At 36.6% G+C, this 20,338-nt stretch overlaps 2 protein-coding genes across 3 annotated transcripts in view; one reads left to right on the forward strand and one right to left on the reverse strand.

The window, feature by feature from the left end:
- The window catches only part of LOC124187051 (probable serine/threonine-protein kinase kinX), a 64,225-nt gene extending 57,112 nt beyond the window's left edge, over window positions 1–7,113 (reverse strand). Inside the window, exon 1 of the mRNA XM_046579298.1 lies at window positions 6,770–7,113. The gene's annotated coding sequence lies outside the window, so the exon portion shown is untranslated. The remainder of the gene's footprint in view (window positions 1–6,769) is intronic.
- A 1,205-nt stretch (window positions 7,114–8,318) lies between these two features.
- LOC124186375 (probable cytochrome P450 6a13) lies at window positions 8,319–19,406 on the forward strand. 2 transcript variants are annotated; one of them, XM_046578018.1, is made up of 5 exons: window positions 8,319–8,452; window positions 15,568–16,575; window positions 16,848–17,069; window positions 18,448–18,699; window positions 19,130–19,406. In XM_046578018.1, the coding sequence occupies exons 2-5, from the start codon at window positions 15,711–15,713 to the stop codon at window positions 19,294–19,296; spliced, it is 1,506 nt and encodes a 501-aa protein (XP_046433974.1). In that variant the 5' UTR covers window positions 8,319–8,452; window positions 15,568–15,710; the 3' UTR covers window positions 19,297–19,406. The 2 variants fall into 2 exon arrangements, with proteins under 2 accessions (XP_046433974.1, XP_046433973.1); XM_046578017.1 differs by lacking the exon at window positions 8,319–8,452 and adding an exon at window positions 12,578–12,712.
- The last annotated feature ends 932 nt before the right edge of the window (window positions 19,407–20,338 follow it).

Raw genomic sequence — 20,338 nt, forward strand, 5'->3', positions numbered from 1 at the left:
GCCGTTTTATGTTTGTAATTTCAAATATCAACAAATATCTAATAAATGTTTTTTTGAATTTATTAGTGACGTAGATAAGAAATCAAAATTTCAAATCTAGAACCCAAACTCAAAGTTCATGTTAACCGGTGTAATTTGTTGGATCGCACAAATCTGCAACCAGAAAACTACACAGGTTTTTTTACTGTTTGAGTATAATGGATTCATTATACTCGAAAGCATAATGTTTACGAAAAACACTCCATGCGGTTCAAATAAAATGTTCTTTTATAGACTTGTGTTACCTGTAACAAAGTCTCCGTTACCTCTCTTATTGTAATTTCTCTTATTACAGATATTTCCAAAGTTGTCATATTATCGACGCGCCGATTTCCCCATAAGGAGACTAAGGAAGGATTTCAAGGAACTGCTTTCACCTCATTCTTAGTTTCTTAAGGCCATTTTTCAAAGACGGCAATGTACGATGCGTGGGAAAGGTAAACCTTGGGAACATAATCGGCAGTTGAAGGTGTCTGCCAGTGTTTAGCTGGCATTAAAAAATATTACAGCGTAACATCCTGTCGCAAAGTTATACCTACGTTCTCGGTAATGTTTATGATGAGTTGAAATTGAGAGGACGTCACCATTTAAGCGGAGGTGCTCGCGCTTAACTCGGTCGGTAAATTTTTAACGGAGTTGGTATTACCCTTGAAAATGTACGACCTCCTTTAATTCGCAGTGATTGCTTCGCTCTTCAAGTCGTGCGCGCTGACTTCATATAGAAAATTGCAGTCAATCATACCTCCATAAAATGTAAAGCCTTTTGCAATTCGTGCTTCCTGCATACAGGATTTAATGTTGGAACGGAATAGAACGAAGGCGGTAATTCTATAAGAAGTCAAAATCTACGACTTACGACGATCACAGACTGGACTGATAGAGATTTGCTTTGAGTGCCATTACAGCCAGTTAGACGGTGTATTACTACGTCGTTATGTTTCAATTCTGTCTGCGAACGTTGACAATAAGCGTGAAGTCGAGGGACTATTCGATGTGTAAAAATGGAATGCACGCATCACGATTACAAAGATTAGAACTTGATTACAGGGAAATGGATTGCAGAGAATTACTATAGAGTTCGTAAAGGATCACGATAAAAAAATTTAGAGTACAAAAAGAACACAATGGATTACAATCGATTACAATGGATTACAAATGCTACAAGGATTCCACGTAGATGACACTAAGAACGGAAAAGGATGACAAATATTATAGGTGGTTACAAGAATTACAAAGATAACGAAAAGAGTACAAAGAAATTACGATAACTGTAAGAGATTCAATATGTAGAAATACAATGGTTACAAGTTCATTATAGGGAAAGAGATTGAAAGGAATTACAAAAATTCGCAAGGGATCACAAAGATTGCAATTGATTGCAAAAATCATTAGGATTTCAGGGATCACAATAAAAATATGCAGAGTATAAAAGGAACACAGTGGATTACTATCGATTACAATGGATCACAAATATTACAAGGATTCCACACAGATGGCATTGAGAACAGAAACGGATGACAAATATTATAAGTGGTTACAAGAACTACAAAGACAACATAAAGAATACAAAGATATTACGATGATTATAAGAGATTCAATATGTAAAAATACAAAGATTACAAGTTACTGTAGGGAAAGGGATTGCAAAGAATTGTAAGAATTCGCATGGGAACACAAATATTGCAAGTGATTACAAAAATCTCAATAAAAACATGCAGAGTACAAAAAGAACACAATGGATTACAATTGATTAAAAATATTACAAAGATTGCACATAAATAACACCGAGAATAGAATCGGTTGAAAAATATTATAAATGGTTACAAGAATTACAAAGATAACATAAAAAATACAAAGAGATTGCGAGAGACTACGAGAGATGACAACGGATTACAATGATTACAAGGTTCATATCAGATTAAAAGCGATAACAAGAATTACATCAGATTATCGGGCATATGTACACCAGATAAGAACAGCGATTAACCCCTGGGATGTAGTACATTTAGTCGTTGGTTTCAGGTCTGGGTAAAATAGTATTTCGGGTCCACTTGAAATGGAAAATGGTTTTCAAAGTGTATTTTGAGTATGAAATGGAAATGATTTCCTTAACATCATTTGAAATGTAAAATGAAAAATAGGTATTTGAAATGGGTTATAAAATGGAAAATGGATTTTCGAATGTCATTGTTTTTTACAACGGAGAGATCTTTACTACGTATCTGCATGGCTCACTCGATTTTCTACTTCTTGGCTGAGAATGAATTATTTCCAATACCATACAACAGCGGCATATGAGAAGCTGAAAGAACGACGCGATGCTTACTTCTACACTGGCAAAGAATTAGTTATATTATTATTGAATGAGTGCTTCCCACAGCAATTATACGCCTACGAACCATACGGCGCGTGATACATATACGTAATTACGCGTCAATAAAAGGCGAAACGATAGTTTCGAACTTGACTTTCCAAGATCATGGGTTAAGCTAGCCTTACATTTGACACTTTGCACTTACTACTCATTATTTTTTCACAATATTCAGACAGTCGAGTACACAACTGGTAGCGTGTGGATCATGAACAGTCAGCATTCTTTGTCGTACAGAAACGCGTCAAGAGATAAGTGTCAAACGTTGGAATAATCTTACAATATGAGGCATTCCAATTCTCCATTTATCTTTGTGTTCAACACGTATTGCTTGAAACTTCTGTCTGACACGAGCCGTAGGTTGTGACTATCCCAGAATTCTCCAACTTCGGACAGAAATGTTTAACGATAATTCCCAAATGTATGCCTAACCTTAGGATCGCATCAGACTTTAGAGTACCCTGCACCTCGAGATGCATTTAGTCTATGTTGGAGAAAGTATACAGAAAAAAATGTGGAAAGTTTGATTTTCAATACAGTCTTTTGTGTTGGAAAAACATTATTTGAAGGCCTTGTTTTGACGACAAAATTCATCTGTAAGACAGCAGAACTTTGCTGACAATGAGATGAGCACAGTTTATTCCAAAGTTTGACGATGAGCTGAAACGTGAGAATGAAATAAGAACGCGTAATTGGGCGAGAATTCAGTTTAGAAAATTGCATAGGAAATATCGTGAATTGTTGCGAGTAGTCGCGTGACCAGGCAACAAGCACTAACCGATACCAATGCGGTAGATATCCGAAAGCGCATTGCAACGATGCCAAGTTTGGTTTAAATGGTTACGAGCATGGTTACGTAAATTACTGAAAATTTATTTGCACGGATCGTTGGAAGCCGAATATGGTGATTTGTTTTAAAATTCATTACAATTCATGTGTATATTGTATATTAGGGTGATGCAAAAAAATCTGTTTTGTTTTCAAAGTCACACGTTTAATAGTTGTAGAACGAGGAAATCAGACGCCTGACATAACTTGAGCAATTAATGTTAATATTTAGTGGTTCCTGAACGAAATCTTCCATTTTCCATTTAACTAACACGAGAAAATAATTTTAGTTATTTTTGAATTTTGTCGCTCAGTGACGTAGCATTCTACATATACGTCTGATAGATATTTTTTTAGGGAATTTAGTGCTCTACAAAAAAGGTCTCTTGTAATTTCCTGAGAACCAAACTCTTTCAGAAGTTATTCAAGGATAAAGTTGAATCGTGTAAAAATTCACTTTTCTTCGAGATCAACAGCGAAAATACTAGACTTATCACAAAATGTTATAGGTTTTTGTTTTTTTTTTTAAACATTTCAACCGCTATAAAATCATGTCATTCAATTCATTCTCAACTGAAAATGAATCGGAAATATTCGTCAATTTTCGTTCATAAATTCTATTTTTGTGTGTTTATGGAGATGCCACCTTGAAGAATAGGAATATTTGGTAAAATCTTCTCAGCTTTCCGAAAAGAATATTGCAAAAATGTTCCCAATTTGGGCGACGGTAGAAAAAAAAAACAGCTTTTCAAATTTTTTATAGTGGCAATAGAGCACAGAAAAGAAAAATAATTAACAAAACAAAAAATATAAATCCATATGGAATGCTCTGTACAATAACTCCGAAAGTAAAACGAAAAAAAAATCTGAGAAAATTCGGGATACTCTTTTTCAATGAGGAATTTTGGTTAGAAAAATTGTGAAAAAATCTGAGGTAGTGAGGCCAGATCCGACTTCTAGAATCGATAGACTTGCTCAGTAGTTCAGTGCACTGATTCAGTGGTTCCAGCTCACTCACGAGGACCTTAAACGCGTTACTTACCGATAATTCGGTAGGTCTGTTTTACCGGTACGTGTGCACCTGCGTGATAGGCAACCCAACATACTGTAGTGCTTTCTCGGAAGCTTACCCTGCATATGCAGCACCGTCGATAAGTTTGGGATTCCCTTTTAAATTTTCAAACGGAACACAAATTTGGATATCTCGGCCAAAAAAAGACCCAAATGAATGTTCAAGGTCGCATTTGAAAGAAGAAAGCATCAGCTTCATTATTTCACCCTGGAAAATTCTTTATAATTTTTTTGTATTAGATTTTCGTACTTCCATGAAGTCATGCGTAATTTTTGGAGATATAGTAATAGAAATTTCTTCTCACAAAGATTTTGAAGGGTCGAGATTCCCCTTTAATTTTGTTTTTTGAAAAAACGTTTGTAATTTTTTCTCACAAAAAAAATATATATCTTTCAGCAGTAGTTCCGTTTTTTTAAAATCCATCAAAACTCGGGAGAGAAAAAAGCTGCATTATTTTATTTTGGAGGTGTCGGAATTTTGTTTAAAAATTTCTTTGCAGCCATACAATTTCTTTTAAATTTGATTCGAAAAAAAATTCTGTTCGGTTCGAAATAAAGTAATGCAACTTTATTTCCTCCCAACTTTTGATTTTAAATTTCATCGTTCTCGAACTGAAGAAAATTTCTTTATGACCACAAAGAAGCTCGTAAACAAAATTGTAAAAAAATTTTGACACGTTTGAAATGTAATAATGCAACTTTTTCCCCTTCTTGACGTTTAATATTAAATCCGAGGGGCTGCTCACTCGCTTATTCCGTGGTTCATCGATTTCCGAAAGGAATCGATTTCTCGTGATTTCGATTGCGATTTTCGTAACGCCTGAATCAATGAAATTACTCGCGATTTCATGCGATTTTTCCTGACTTCTAACATTACGAATGATTCCTAAATTTCAAGAATCACCGATTTCTAGATTGAAAATGAGAAATTCATAAATATAAAATATTATTTTATTCATATGTATAAAAAATTCACGATAAACGTTTTATGCATAAACGTTGGACAAAGGCTTGTTTGCATGGAGAGGGGATCAGCGATTCCCAGCGATTCCGAAAATCTCGTGATTTCTTGGCGATTCCCTGCGATTTCCTGTATATTTGGAAAAATTATGAGAAAATGCGGAATCGTGCGACTCGCATGATTTCCAGCAATTCCTAGCGATTGCCTATCTGATTTTTTGTAAAATGATTCAATGATTTCCTAAGTGAGCAGTCCCTCGATTAAACCACATAGTCCACGAGTCACGACAGATTTTCTAAAAACTGAACTACTGTACCCAAAGTTGAATAAATTTACAAGTAAGATAAAAAAAAAAATGTCGAAAAAAGAAATTAAAGCTGACCCTTGTGGCTTTCAAAGTCTTTCTAAATAAATTTCTATAGCTATTCCACAAGAAATTACGCACGACTTTCATAGAGTACGAAAATCACAAAAACAAAATATGTTCAAAATCAGTGAGTGAGTGCTGAGAAAGTCGTGGACATTTTACAAAAAAATTAATGAAATTAGTTCTTTCTACTTTTAAATGCGACCCGGAACATCCACTTACCCCTTTTTTGGCGGAGATAACTAACTTTTTGTCTCCGTCGAAAATTCGAAATTGATTTACGATCATATATACCTGTAACAAATTATTTACAGTAATTATAATATTATAATACATAATTACTGTAAATAATTTTTTAGTTTTTGGAGGAAATGTAAAAAAATGTTGACTTCTTCCTCTTTGCTGACCTTCAACACCGAGAAAATCTGCAGATAATTCAAGATAAGGTCGAGAAATTCTTCAACGTAGTTATTAATCTGCCTTGCTGTTTTCTAAAAAGTTGAATGTTATAAAAATTGTATCGAAATGGTACAACTGTTGAATAATATATGTTAATTAATAAAATCTACTCGATTTTGATAATTTACAATTTTTTTTCTTCTTCAGACCAAATTTTGACACATTTTTCAAATTTTCCAAAATTTTTAAACGGTACCGTCGATTTCCTCATAAAAACACAAAAATTTGAAAAAATAAAAATACAAGTGTACCATTCTAGGGATAATTTCGAAAGTGAATCGTATCACTAATAGACAAGCTGAATTTCATCCCAATCCTGCAGTGATGACTCTTTATAATGATTTCCAGGTCATAATAGTGCTGTGAATAGATGATAGGGTTACAAAGTCATCGCATGCACGTTCAATAAAACGGTGTTAGACATCGTGTACATGATGTGGCTCTTGAAGGGAGCTTCATACCGTTACACTGCAGCTTATATATAAAACACGAACTGCACAGCGTCGCTCGGTTAGAATATAACGATATATTGATTCGAATTAGCTCGATTCTCACGCGAGTAAGTTTTCGCCTTGCGTTTGCGTGAGTGAAGTGAAACTGCCACGCGGTTTAACGTTCAAATAAAGCACAAAATTTTGTTCCAGTAAAAGTGAAGATACTTGTATGTACTTACGAGGTATCAAATCACGATCTTGATCTTCGGCAAGTGATGCCGATGAACGAGTAATACAGGACGGAAAGTTTGCCTATCGGAGATTCTTGAATCGCGTTTGGTTTAAAGCGACCACGGAAGCAAGTTTAACGTTAGTATTTGAACGAGTACTTAAATTGAACGCGACCGGCATATGTTGGCAAGCCTGAGAGCGACTCCGTCGGCTTGATTGAACGTTGCACGATGAACCCGAAGAACGACGTCGATGTTGGAGTAAGAAAACAAGGACAGAGTTTTGTGTGGAAATAAAATCTGGGTATCGCGTCCACCGTTGACGGGTTTGACGTGACGGTTGACGTACACTGCGCGAGGTTACGTCGACGATTGACGTTGTTCTTTACACCGTCAGGTAAACCTTCGCAACTGGCCATATGTTCCCGCGTTGGAAACAGCTGCCATGACTACCTTGTCTCAAACAAAAGCTGGCGACGTCGCGAATTGTTCCAAACCTTAAGGTCGTGTAGAACTCCCACCCTTACCGACCGAGGAAACCTGACACTATTTCTTCCTATATTAAATAAACAAAACGAACGGACAGGGTTCAAATTACGACAGTGTATCGCTCCACTCTGAAAAGTTTTTGGAAATTCCGGAGTTTTTCTTGTGAATCTAATGAAGTTTTGCGTGTATAAATTTTAAACGAAATAATTGACAGTGTCAGATTTCAGTTAAGCCCAAAGAATTAATTAGTAGCCAAATTTTTTATTTCAAATAATTACACTGCAAATGTACTAACTGTCGAAAAATTTTCCGAATTCGAAAAATAAATGCTCGTGTAAATTTATTTCAAATTGTATCGTGAGTACGAAGTCTGAAAGTATAATCTTATCGATTAGTTTCCAGTGACCGTAGTATCTGTCATGCCCGCGTGGACCGAACGTTATATTATCAATCAAATAAAGTCATGGTTTCCCATAAAGTAGTTTGGCGCGGTAGGTAGGATGTCCGACCGGTAAACCAAACGTTGCCAGCGAACACGGAGTAGTAAAGCTTGTGTGGAAATTGCCATTCGGATTTTCATGGTAGATTAGGAGAAACTGCTTTTTCTCGTGCAACAGAACGAATTTCGACCGATTGTTTACATTTGCTATTTTTGCGATGAACAAACAAATAAAAAAAATTTTTTTTTTTTTCCTAGGCTCAGAAACATTTCGGGACCACGTGGAACCGAAAAAACTCAGCAGTTGTTATCAAATAAGTATAGTTTAATAAATAAAAAACTGCAAAAAAAAAAGTTGGGAAACTCAGCGTCTCACAATCACCGTGAATTAAGGCAATTTCACTAGATAAAGTAGAAATGGCTACATCACCCGATAACGTAATGTTGGCTAGCAAACTCGCTGTAATTTGCTCAGAGTCAATGACACATACTTGACATCAACTATTTGCTGAAACTTCCATCATGGGTGAACGTGTATTATTGTAACTTTTCTTAGATAACTGCAATTCTTACATCGCATTTACATGAGTTATCTCTTCGATCTCTGTTGAAGCTTAGAGTGGTCTATATCAAACGAGTTCAGTGCAGTGCGATCATCGATGCCTCTAATATCCACCGTATCTAGTGTGTTGACCGGTTCTTTGTGACAAAATCAAATCGAAAGCTCTTCTTCTCGTTGTCTTCGCTTTTAGTATTTTCTTAAGGTAATCAATTTGTCGATGACAAGTATTTCCTTACTAAAATCGTCTATCGTTGGCTGTAAACGAGTATGTACCAGCTCATTTTTAAATATTTGAAATCTTTTCCTCATATCTATCTAAAGTATTTGCTAGATGTTTGTATAAGTTGTTTGTTTGGTACTTTTTTATGCGTACCGTTATAGTGTGTCTGTATAAATTCTTATACTTGCGATGATTCTCAGATTTTACATTTCAGGCTTTTTCTTTAAATTTGTTAGAATCCATGACAACCTTTCCACAGTAGTTTCACTTAGGCAGTTAAAAGAGCGGGATTCACTTTGCATCGAATCGAACTTATTTATCGTTATATTTCCACGTAATCCACGTTAAACTATTATCATTTGACGTTTTCGAATCTTGATGACACCTTAAGATAATTGAATATTCATAGGTACATCGTATCCTTTTATTTGTATCTAAAAATTCGTACATTTACGACAAATTTTTGTCAATCGTTATTTATGGTACACGATGTCGGTACATGGGTTGAAAAAACATCGCCATATAAATAGAGATCTTAAATACTGTTTAAGTTTTTGTTCAAATAACGTGAATTTATTAAATTCGATTCCCTTTCCCTGTCACGAGTATTTGCCTAGAAGAATTTGAGCGGGAACTACCCTATTCGATTAATTTAAATTATTAAGCGGGAAAATTTGAACAACTACTCGGTAACTCGTTATGTTTGTTTGACATTGCGTAGTGTCGGTACGTGTGATTTTTATATTCTAAGATTCGCCATGCGGCGTAGCTCTGTGTTATCTTACATGTCGTGGTAAGATATTATAGTACTGCAGCTTGATTATTAGTTATTATTGCATTGTAAACATCGTCTTATCGGGACGTACCTTGATCCGTTGTTGTAAACATTTTCATCTGTAGTACACTCTCTTCTCTCTTCGTCTCTTGATACACAATTTGGGTTAATGATGAGAAAATCGAATCGTCACCGTTACTGATTTTATGACTTATTAGTCCATTAAATTGCACTATCACCTAGGCAGCACAAAACTTGAGGTCGCCTAAAAGACGTTTGACAGGTTACACAGGTTTTTGAAGGTGAAAAAAGCATTCTCTTTTAATTTTTAAAAGATGTAATCAAAAAATTATATTATTCAAACCTTGAGCTTATAAAAGAACAATACTTGAACAATGTTTTATAAAATTTTCATACAATAATTTTGATAATTCGACTGTTGAGTACTGGTTTGCGGAGATCGCTTAGAAAGAAGTATCCTCGCAGAGTGGTCAGGATAGCTCATGATAGCATTATCAGAAATCAAAAAACCGAATATTTTCTGTTAGCAGGTGAGTACAGCTCGTGATTGGACGAAGGATTTTTACATCAACAATGTTGCACAATTCCAGGACTAGTCTTCTTTTGTAATCTTTTTTGGCGGCAAAGAATGTCAAAATTAATATTATGACCAACGTCTAATCTATGTTTTGTCACGGATATCTCACTCTAACGTTAGCCATGTAACCCTTATTTAATAACAAAAACATTTGCAGTTTTCTGAGGAGCGCCCCCCTCAAAGCCGAAACGTCAAATCTTGACTTTCCATTCATGTGACCTTCATACTGAGAATTTTTACACACTCTCAGAAAAATGTTCAGTTTTTACTTCCGAAATTTTTTATCTGTGAATAAATTACAAAGTTGGTATCCAATTCACCAAAGGTTTTGTCGGAGAAACCGAAAAATTCATCCAAACATTTTGCACACGAATATTTATATATATACATACGTAAAGTACCATTTCATTGAATTTACTCAATCAAAATCAAGATTTTGTATTTACCGCAATATTTTGTTCGATTAAATTTTTTTGAAATTGTTAAACAGTTGTTTGATTATATTTCGCATTTGCGATAATACATTGTTTTCTTACGTGAAAAATTTCAACAAAATTCATATACAAGCTGATTTTTTAAATAGGTCAAACATTTTCTCGAAGTGAACAAGCAGAATGTTAATTATACCTTAATAATAATGATCCCGTATTATTCGTGGAAAACTTCTATTCGGAGAGCTGTGTCACTATTATTTTCATAATGATATTGACTCCCGGATAAACAACTTTAAGGCCACAGGCTCATTTCTGCGCTACTAACGTAGCCTGATGCGGAAATGCATAGTGGGGAAAGAATACTCATCAAGCAGCTTCAATCATTTTAAGAACTCAGTCGAAAAAAAAAACACGTGATAAATTATATGTACTCCACATTTTAACTCCAATTCGTTTGGCTCCTATCTGCAAAAAGTGAACGACTCAATACACAGGTATGAATTTTTAATTATGTGTAACAATTTAAGATTACGTAGAATCCTCTTCATTGATGTATCTTGCCGAGAAATAAGTGTTGTCACTTTCATCTTGACTATATTATGTAGGGGGACCATAGTATTTGAATTTCATGTTATAATTATACGACGTATCACTCCTGATTTAGGTCAAAGAACGTTGACTTCTTATCTGTAAAAAGAGTACCCGTTGACCTATAACGACACGTTGGAAAGAGTTGTGTACCAAGTAAATAAAAAATGCTTGATCGATCTGAAGCCTCGTTCCTAGACAATTTTTTGTCTCATCTTAGTGTTACATATTGTTGCGTGTCATGTTCCATGCAACGTACGTAATAGATGAATAGTGTTTTTGTTACTTCTTCAACATTATACACTTCTCGCAAAAATTAAGGGAACAACAAAATTTTTGCAATTTTTTGGTGATTTTCAACAGGCTGTATTTCAGTGAAAAATGGTCGTGCAAGAAATCTTAATTTTGTCAAAATTTCAATCAATCGGTCCAGGAAAACCGCTGAACCGATCGATCTACCGATTTAGAGGGACCTTTGGGGTACATTAGGCTGTAAAATTTTCTTCTAATCTAAGCTCTTCCCCCAATATTGACGAAGATACAGTCGATTATCCAAAAAAAGGCAAAATGGCATTTTTTTGCTCTTTTTTCACGTTAACGCTACAAGTGGAAAAAAAATTTTTTTGACATCAACCTTGATAGATTTTTGTAGGAAATTTTCTGCAGAAAAAGAAACTGCCCTTCGGCTCGCTGTGCGACCAGTAGTTCCAGAGATATCGGCAGTTGAGTGAAAAAGGATCCTTTGGCATTCAAAATTCGATATCTCGAAGACAAATGGTCGTATCGAGGTTTAAAAAAAAGCATCTTAAAGCTGAATAAACAGGCTATGCGATCTATGTATTGGTTTAGCTCGGAAAAATTTTTCCATGCCCGTAGAGCGAAAAAAAAAATGTAAAAAATTTTGAAAATTTTTTCTTCGTGCTTTATCCAAGGATTACATGGCTAATAGTGCTTCGAAAAATTTTTAACCAAAAAATTCAAAAACTAGAGTCTTCAAGCTTCAAAAGCTTTGTTTTTTTATTTCTTGCACGACCATTTTTCACTGAAATACAGCCTGTTGAAAATCACCAAAAAATTGCGAAAATTTTGTTGTTCCCTTAATTTTTGCGAGAAGTATATTAGTTCATACATGCATGTATCAACACAGCACAATTACCATTAGGGACAGTAAAGAAGGTGCTGGCATTTGCCCGAATAGTTAAGAATTGAGTTTATTTCATCTATGGTATACTACCGTTTGAGTTTTTGCGTTTTGCGCGTGTATTTTGCATTTTCTGATTTTGTTTCCGTGTTCTTCCATCATAGTTTTACATTCTTCTTTTGTTGTATTGCCCCTCCTAGATGTGGTTTATCCTGTCCACGTGAACATTTTCGCGCTTGTCGATGATGACTTTTCGTTTCTGCACTGCTTGTTCGCCTCATTTTATTCCATTGTCAGTTCTTCGAATTGTGGTTTGTTTAGTAGCAGTCGGTAGTTTTCATTTCAGTTTCCAACCCATTGAATTAATTCTCTGCACTTTAGAGCTGCATATTTGGAAACCAAATATGCACTCGTGAAGTTGGAAATTTTCAATCTTTTTTACAACAGTTGTACGTTGACTTTTGCAGTTTTCCTCTATTGCTTCCCCGCTCATACCTTACCCAATAAATTTTAATTTCCCAACATTGGTGCAAGTAATTCATTTTTAAACAGCTGTGACGATTTATATTTAAAATAAGTTAAGAGACAGAGAGGGAGAGAGCGACGAGCTTAGGTCAAGAAGAACGAAGGCTCATTGTCAGTAGATCCACGTACCTCAATATGATAAGACGTGTTTGAAGTGAGTTGACGCGTGAATCTTGATCAGGTAAATATTTTAAACGGAACATAGTACAGAGAGAAAAGGACTTCACTAGCAAACTTTTATCCATTTTTAAACATCTTCACCATCATGTATATACTTATATATACATATTTCAAGTTAACATAGCTTGAAATTCAGATGACATATGAAAAAAATTCTTACACAAGAGTTTCGCATCTTTGTATGAAATTTTTAAACATAATTTTGTGTGATTTTTCTTGCCCCGTTAAAGTATAGTTTTGAGAAAAAAATCTTCGAAAATCTTCTGTAACAAAATAGTGCCGTAATCGAATTAGCTGAAATTTTTACACAGCATGTCTTTTGCAACACCAAAGATTCTCTATAAGTTTCGTAGTGAGCGGAAAAGTAGTTGAAAAGTTACAAGTAGTAGTTTACATGAAACTGTGAAATTTCTTATCCATAAGTATTGTAATGTGGCGGTATGAATAGTGAAAGTTATGCAGTCGGTATTGCGATACCTCGGATGAATATGCTTAAAAAATATTGTTCGGCGCTACGGAACTCACATATCATGTCAGGAATCTCTCTATCTAATAAAAAAGTTCTGAACAAATGAAAAAGAAGTAGCAACAGGTGAAAAAGATTATGATAACAATAGTATAAAAAAGATTATAATAACAATAGTATACGCATGAATTTCACAGCTGTCATCGGCTGTTTATGACAGTCTTTGACAAATATCTTTATAGGTATCTGTTTCTGAGACACAAAAAATAAACATCTAATAAAAAAATTCTGAACAATTGAAAAAGAAGTAGCAACAGGTGAAAAAGATTATAATAACAATAGTATACGCATGAAGTTGGCGGTGGAGTGAGATGCCGAAAACAAAACGAAAACCATCTAGCAAACAAAACTTCTTTTCACAGCTGTCATCGGCTGTTTATGACAGTCTTTGACACATATCTTTATAGGTATCTGTTTCTGGCGCACAAAAAACAAACATGCAAACGAAAATTATCAAGATGATTCCCGACGGAAATTGTCTTTTTCGCGCGCTGGCGTATTGTGTATACGGCACTCTAAATCGACACGCAGAGGTGAGACTGAGTATCGTTTCAAATGTATCATACTGGCAAACATGTCAGCAGAAGTAATGGAACAGAACTCGAGGAGAGTTATATCAGAGAAAAAATAGGTTTTTTCGGATCCTGTAAATCCTTGATCCGGTGAACCGCTAAGTAAGGGCCTTCCCAGTTTCTTTGTAGTTTCGGACATCGTCTTTCTGTCTTCGAGGTTGAAAGAGCCAGACAGAATCTCCGGGATTGAATTTTATATCCCTGGCTCGAATATCATAACGAGTTTTTAATTGCCTGAAGCCATAGAAATTCTACTTATAGCGAAGCTATGAATTTCTTCTACTATCGGGAAAATAATAACTATAGCAAAATAAGTCGCCTAATGCAATTGGGGATGCATGGCATCGGGGGTTTTGTACATGTGAGTGGATTCGTTTACGAAAACAATCTGAGCAGACCTGCATAGGGAGCCAATAGCAATTTCGGGTTGATCGGAAACAACCGATCAACAGTTGCAGACCTGTCATCAAATCAGCATAAATAAATTCACCTGTCTAACAAACTGTTAAGACTGAATTATATACTCCTGAAGACAAAGTCGTCAACCGAGATTGTAAACAACACGCGTAACAATTGACGATCGCGCTCAAGTGCGCAGCAGCGTCACGCGCAGCGTAAGCAAATAGTTTGCCACGCCGCGAAGTTTGAACCGAATTCTCGTTACTGTGTGAATATTTGTTGATACATCTTCCGAACCACTGCATCGCACACTATGAAATTTTCAGACAACCTTTTGCATTGAAGAAGGCATGCTGTGTATAAATTGTAGCCCGTTCGATTAGGGCGCTATGCAGTTACGAATAATTTGTGCGCATTTTGTATCAAAACTACACTGAAACGGAGTATGAAAAATCCGAAGAAAATACTCTTGAGAAGTTCACAAGAAAACCTAAGATTTTTGTAAAGGAACTTTTTTCATATGTCGTCCAGGTTGTAAACTACGTAGGCGCAAAAAATCAGAACATTGTTGACATTAATTCATTTGATGACTTGTCGTGAAAAAATCATGTGTCGAAAGGATCTGAAAAAATTCAAAGTTCATCCTTCCAATATGTACTTTGACTATGTGAAAGGGCAATCGGATTAAAATGGATCAGGGAAACCGACCGTTCGATTTCACGTGAATACCACACATAAGTATGTACATACATATATATGTAGCTATACAGATCACCAAAGTCTTAGCTCGTATTAATTTTATTTCACTGACAACTTTCTCCTCTCACAATCTACGCAAACGGTCAGATCCTTCAATTTTCTAAGATAAACCATCGACTTTGTCATTTATCATTTTGAATCATATTCTCGCTCATCGTTTTATATTTTTATTTATACCGGTATGTGTACTTCATTATTTATTTATGTGTGTGGTTAAACTAACAGGCTAGGTTTTTTGGTCGTGCGACGCGTAAAGTACCTTTTATACTGTAAAAGAAAAGAACGAATTTAATTGACAGTGGATAAATAAAAGGAAAAAAAAACAGAAGTTCCAAAATTATATAAAATACTCCATTTCTTTTGGTGTTTGATTTCCTGTCTTTCTGTGATTATTTGATTTCGTTTCGTAGATTTTAGCACAACCTAAAATCGTTACAAAGCTATCCCTTTTGGAATTAGCCACATGAAGACGGTGTCGACGTGTGACGCTACATTCATTTCTCATTATTCGTATTGCACACCAGTAATTTCGATTGCCGTTTGCAGCATGAATCCAATTTGAATTTGCAATGAAAATTAAAAAGTCTTTAATTATTTCAGTCTTGAAGAAGTAATACAAGCAACAAATCGAACGGCACGACAAACCTTGCTCGAATTCGATTTTGGCATCTCGTGTATTGAAAGGAGTGAAATCGCTCACAAAGCATTTGGACCGATTGCCGTCTTTAGAGCGGCTTGAAAATATGTGGCAATTCACCTTTCTTGAAATCGTCATAAGCTGTGTGACCATTCTGACACTTTTATACTACTACAGTATCACGAAACACTCCTATTGGACGGGGAAGAATGTGGAAGGCCCAAAGCCACTGCCGATATACGGTAATTTCTTGGACGTTGCTCTTATGAAGACATCGCTTGCCGAAAAGCTTCGCGATTTCTACCAAGTTTGGAAGCACAAACCGTTCATCGGATTGTTCCACGGAACAGTCCCGGTTGTGATGATTAGTGATCTCACGCTGTTGAAGCACGTCTTCGTAAAGGATTTCACAACGTTCACCGACCGAGGACTTCTCGTTAACGAGGATGTTGACCCCTTGTCCAACAACTTGTTCAGTACCGGGGGTCATCGGTGGAGAAGGCTCAGAAGCAAGCTGTCGCCAGTCTTCACATCCGGGAAACTCAAGCAGATGTACCATCTTCTGTCCGAATGCGCGGATCACTTTGAAAAGTACGTCATTGACCTTGCCGCCAAGGGCGATCCAATCGAGTGTAAAGAGATCACAGCTAAGTTCACCACCGACGTTATCGGTTCCTGCGCCTTCGGACTCAACATGAACGCTCTAACCAGCGAGAATAGCGAGTTTAGAAAGATGGGGAAGAAGGTTTTTGATCCGTCGGTCAGAGACAGCGTAGTAAGAACAATGAGGGACAGTCTGCCAGTCCTATTCAAATTCTTAAAGATAAGAGTCTTTTCTCGCGAGATGACCGAATTCTTCGTCAACAGTACAGCAGAGACCATTGCGTACAGAATCAAACACGATATTGTTCGGCCCGACTTTATCCACTTGTTGATGGAACTTCGGAAAGATGCGGATCCAACTGACTTTGGTACGTTATGGACTTACTTGGATCTGTCAGTTCATTATACTGATGCTTTTATTGTCTTTTGGGAGGACATTGAGCAAAGCATCTGAACGATCCTACCCTAATTTAACTTCATTCGTACTTATAAGTAACTGACCCGTAGCTATCTATAATTAAAAATGGGATAGCTACGATTCCGTATGACAGACTTCTTCAACTTATGCAATTGTATTGTTCCAACGAACAAATCTGAGAGTACATCATTTTCACGTGTGAAAAAATCTTTTGATGTTCAGAATGGACGGACGAACTGGTGGCTGCTCAAGTTTTCATCTTCTTCTTGGCTGGATTCGAGACTTCGGCCACAACAATATCTTTCGCTCTTTACGAACTAGCGCAGAATGAAAGTATTCAAGAAAAACTGCGTGATGAAATCCAAAGTGCTCTGAAAACTCACAACGGGAGTCTACCCTTCGAAGTGATCAAGGAGCTGAAGTATTTGGACAAAGTCTTTCAAGGTACAACTACCGTGTATTATAATCGTGGTAACTTGTAGGCTAATCATATCTTTTTCCTTGTTGTCTGTTACCTATAATTCCTACATAGATACACCTCGAAGAATAAACATTCGCGCGTTTTTTATATAAACGCAAGTTTCTTATTCCATTTCCACCTGAAAAATTTGTTATGCACTAATAACTATGGAAAAAAAAGTCCTCTTCTCAAAAGAATATCTCTCAAATCTAATTTTGAATAGTTACTCTTGGAATTACAACTTCTCGTATTGAGATAACATGGGGAACCTGTCATTACTCTTTTAATTGTTACCACTGTCACCCCAAATCCGTAGCTCAAACGCTTCAGAAGTTATAAGCCTTGGCTCCAAAGGCAATTCAGTTAAAAAATTTATACCGAAACGTCTTTAGTTGATAAATTATTGATCTTACAGTAAAAATTCACGTGACAAACGTGTATTCAGAATATAACTCCCTTCAGGCTCAAGTCCATAATATAAAACGTGCCTGCCTGGTACCTTAAAAAAAAAGATATATTCCCTGTGTTATTTAAATGAGAAAACTTTGAATTCCGCGGAAGATCTCTCAAAATTGAATTTCAGAGACGTCCTCCTATTAGGATTCTTCGTTGCTATGTACACTTGGGGACAATGAACCTGAGACGGTTAATTTTTGACACTAGACAGTTATGTTGGTAACACAGAGAAGCCTACAGCGCCATAGCCGGCCAAGCGCGAAACTAACTCAATCTCAATGAACATAACATAACCCATTGCTGTCGAATCTAACATTAGAATTGACGTGTCAATTCAACGAGTTATTATCCCTCACGGTATTCTATGGTTAGATTCGACGGTAATGGATTATGCTATGTTTATTGAGATTGCGTTAGTTTCGCGCTCGGTCGATTGTGGCGCTGTAGGTTTCCTTGTGTTGCCAACATAACTGTCCAGTGTCAAAAATTAGCTGTCTCAGATTCATTGTCTCCAAAAGTACAATAAATTTTTCAGGTAGGGCCACGGTCTTACATACAGGTCTTGCGACTCTGAGTTTCGACGTGGGACGCTTAACGTGTCAAGCCGCTAGCGTCGCTGCGATCGAGGGATGCCCGGTGCGACAAGGATGACGATAGTCGCGCTCGCGCGTCACATGGGCGTGGAATCAGTCGTCAAGGCTTAGTCAAACATTGTAGGTTATGTTGATGCATCCCTCGATCGCAGCTCCATCTGGATTTTTCTTCAACAGAGCAGCCACTCTCTACCATTGGAATTCTATTGAGTCGCAAGACCTGTATGTAAGACCGTGGGTAGGACCAAAAATACTTGTGCTACCAAAAGAGTAATCTAACAAACATCGGTAATCATTGTTTTCGTGATTCTAGAAACATTGAGAAAACATCCGCCCCTTTCGTTTCTATCGCGAAGATCAGTCAAAGATTACACGATACCTGACACAACGGTCCATATTCCGAGTGGTACAAAAATCTTTATACCGATTTTGGGTCTTCACCACGATCCGCAGTATTATCCAGACCCTGAAGTGTTTGATCCCGAACGATTTGCGGCTGAAGCGGTTCAAAAAAGGCCTCAGATGGCGTACTTGCCATTTGGAGAAGGGCCGCGAATCTGCATTGGTAAGACAAGCGATATCCGTTAGAAAATCGATCATTAATAATTAATGTCGAATTAATCAGTCGCATCTCGGTAAAAGTGCGATTTTCCTTCGTACTGAGCTTTTGAAATTCAGGACAAATTTTTCAATAAATGAAGAATTGCTTCTGTTGACTTACCAGAGGATTTTGCAACGAATCATTAAAGCGACGAGCAAAAATTCTGAGCCGAATATGAAGCTAAAGATATATCTAAGTATGTAACAGTTGTACGTGAAATTTAGCCTAGCCATTTTGAGAACTCTGTTTTCATGGTTAGTACTGGTAGCTTTGTCGTTACGGGAAACTTTCTATTTCTTTTCAGGCACCTCGAGCGTCATTATATAATCGTCAATTATTCGCAGTTGTTTAAACATCAGAGATTTACAAAGCAATGATATTTATATATTTTCAGGCGCCCGATTTGCGGTTTACCAGACGAAGATGGGTATCATTCAGATACTAAAAAACTTCAAAGTGTCACTATGTTCGAAGACGAAAGTTCCGTATGATATTGATCCGACAACTTTTGTGCTGTCCGCTCGTGATGGTATTTATTTAAACTTTACGAACCTTTCATGAAATATTTCTACTAGAATATCACTAACAATAAGTCACATAATACTTAATGAATAATAGAGTAACGAGTAAACAATAATATCAGAGAAAATAAAACTGGACTCGCACAAAGTTCTAGTCTTTATGAATCGTTTCCCGTCGAAACCGAATTTCTTAAACGTCGAGGAATAATTTGGTCCAGCCAATCCAAAAACTATGTAAGTCATTGCAAAAGGCATTTCGAAAGTGGTAGTATTTTAATCGACTCTGGAGGTAACTATATGTAAAATATCTTTCGAGCAATCTCCGAGGATCTCTGTATTGTGACCAAAATAAACCCAAAAACTTCAGGATCGAATAAAAGGTATTAAAGTTAAATCATATTAAACGTTGTAGGTATAAAACTTTCATGAAATTGCTGATGCCTTAGCTTGTGTTAATCAAATTTGGTCACATTTATTGAATACCGAATACCGCGGGAATGATGACTTGTTGTATTAATTGACACCGTGATTGACACGTATTCTAAGATTAGATTCGACGGTCATGTGTTGTGTTATGTTTATTGAGATTGAGTTTGTTTCGCGTTCGGCCGACTGTGGCGCTGTAGGTTTCCTGTGCTGCCAACTTAACTGTCTAGTGTGAAAAATTAGCTGTCTCAGATTCATTGTCCACAAGTGTACATTATAGCCCGTGCACGTTCATCTGACTCTCGCTACAATACTCTCGTATAATGTACTATTAAAATCACCGACACCTAACATTCCCTACTTTAATTATTTTTTCCTATTATCGTGCGCAAAGTTCGATTTTGCGCATGCATTTGCGTTCGCAAAGTACCACTTTCCCACACGTTGACGAGAGCGTGCGGGAATGCAACTGAGCGAACGGGGATGTAGCTGAGCGTGCGGGAATGTGGTGAGCGTGCGGGAATGTATAAGAGTTGTAACGTGGCATTTTTACTGCGCGTTCCACACGGCTCTCCGAACCCTAGACGGAACCCAAAATTACGGAGCCCGCGGATTAGACCGCGGCTCATTTCGAAAAAGAGCGCCAGGACAACGGT

The sequence above is a fragment of the Neodiprion fabricii genome, chromosome 7 (genome assembly GCF_021155785.1).
Source record: "Neodiprion fabricii isolate iyNeoFabr1 chromosome 7, iyNeoFabr1.1, whole genome shotgun sequence".
Taxonomy (NCBI): Eukaryota; Metazoa; Arthropoda; class Insecta; order Hymenoptera; family Diprionidae; genus Neodiprion; species Neodiprion fabricii.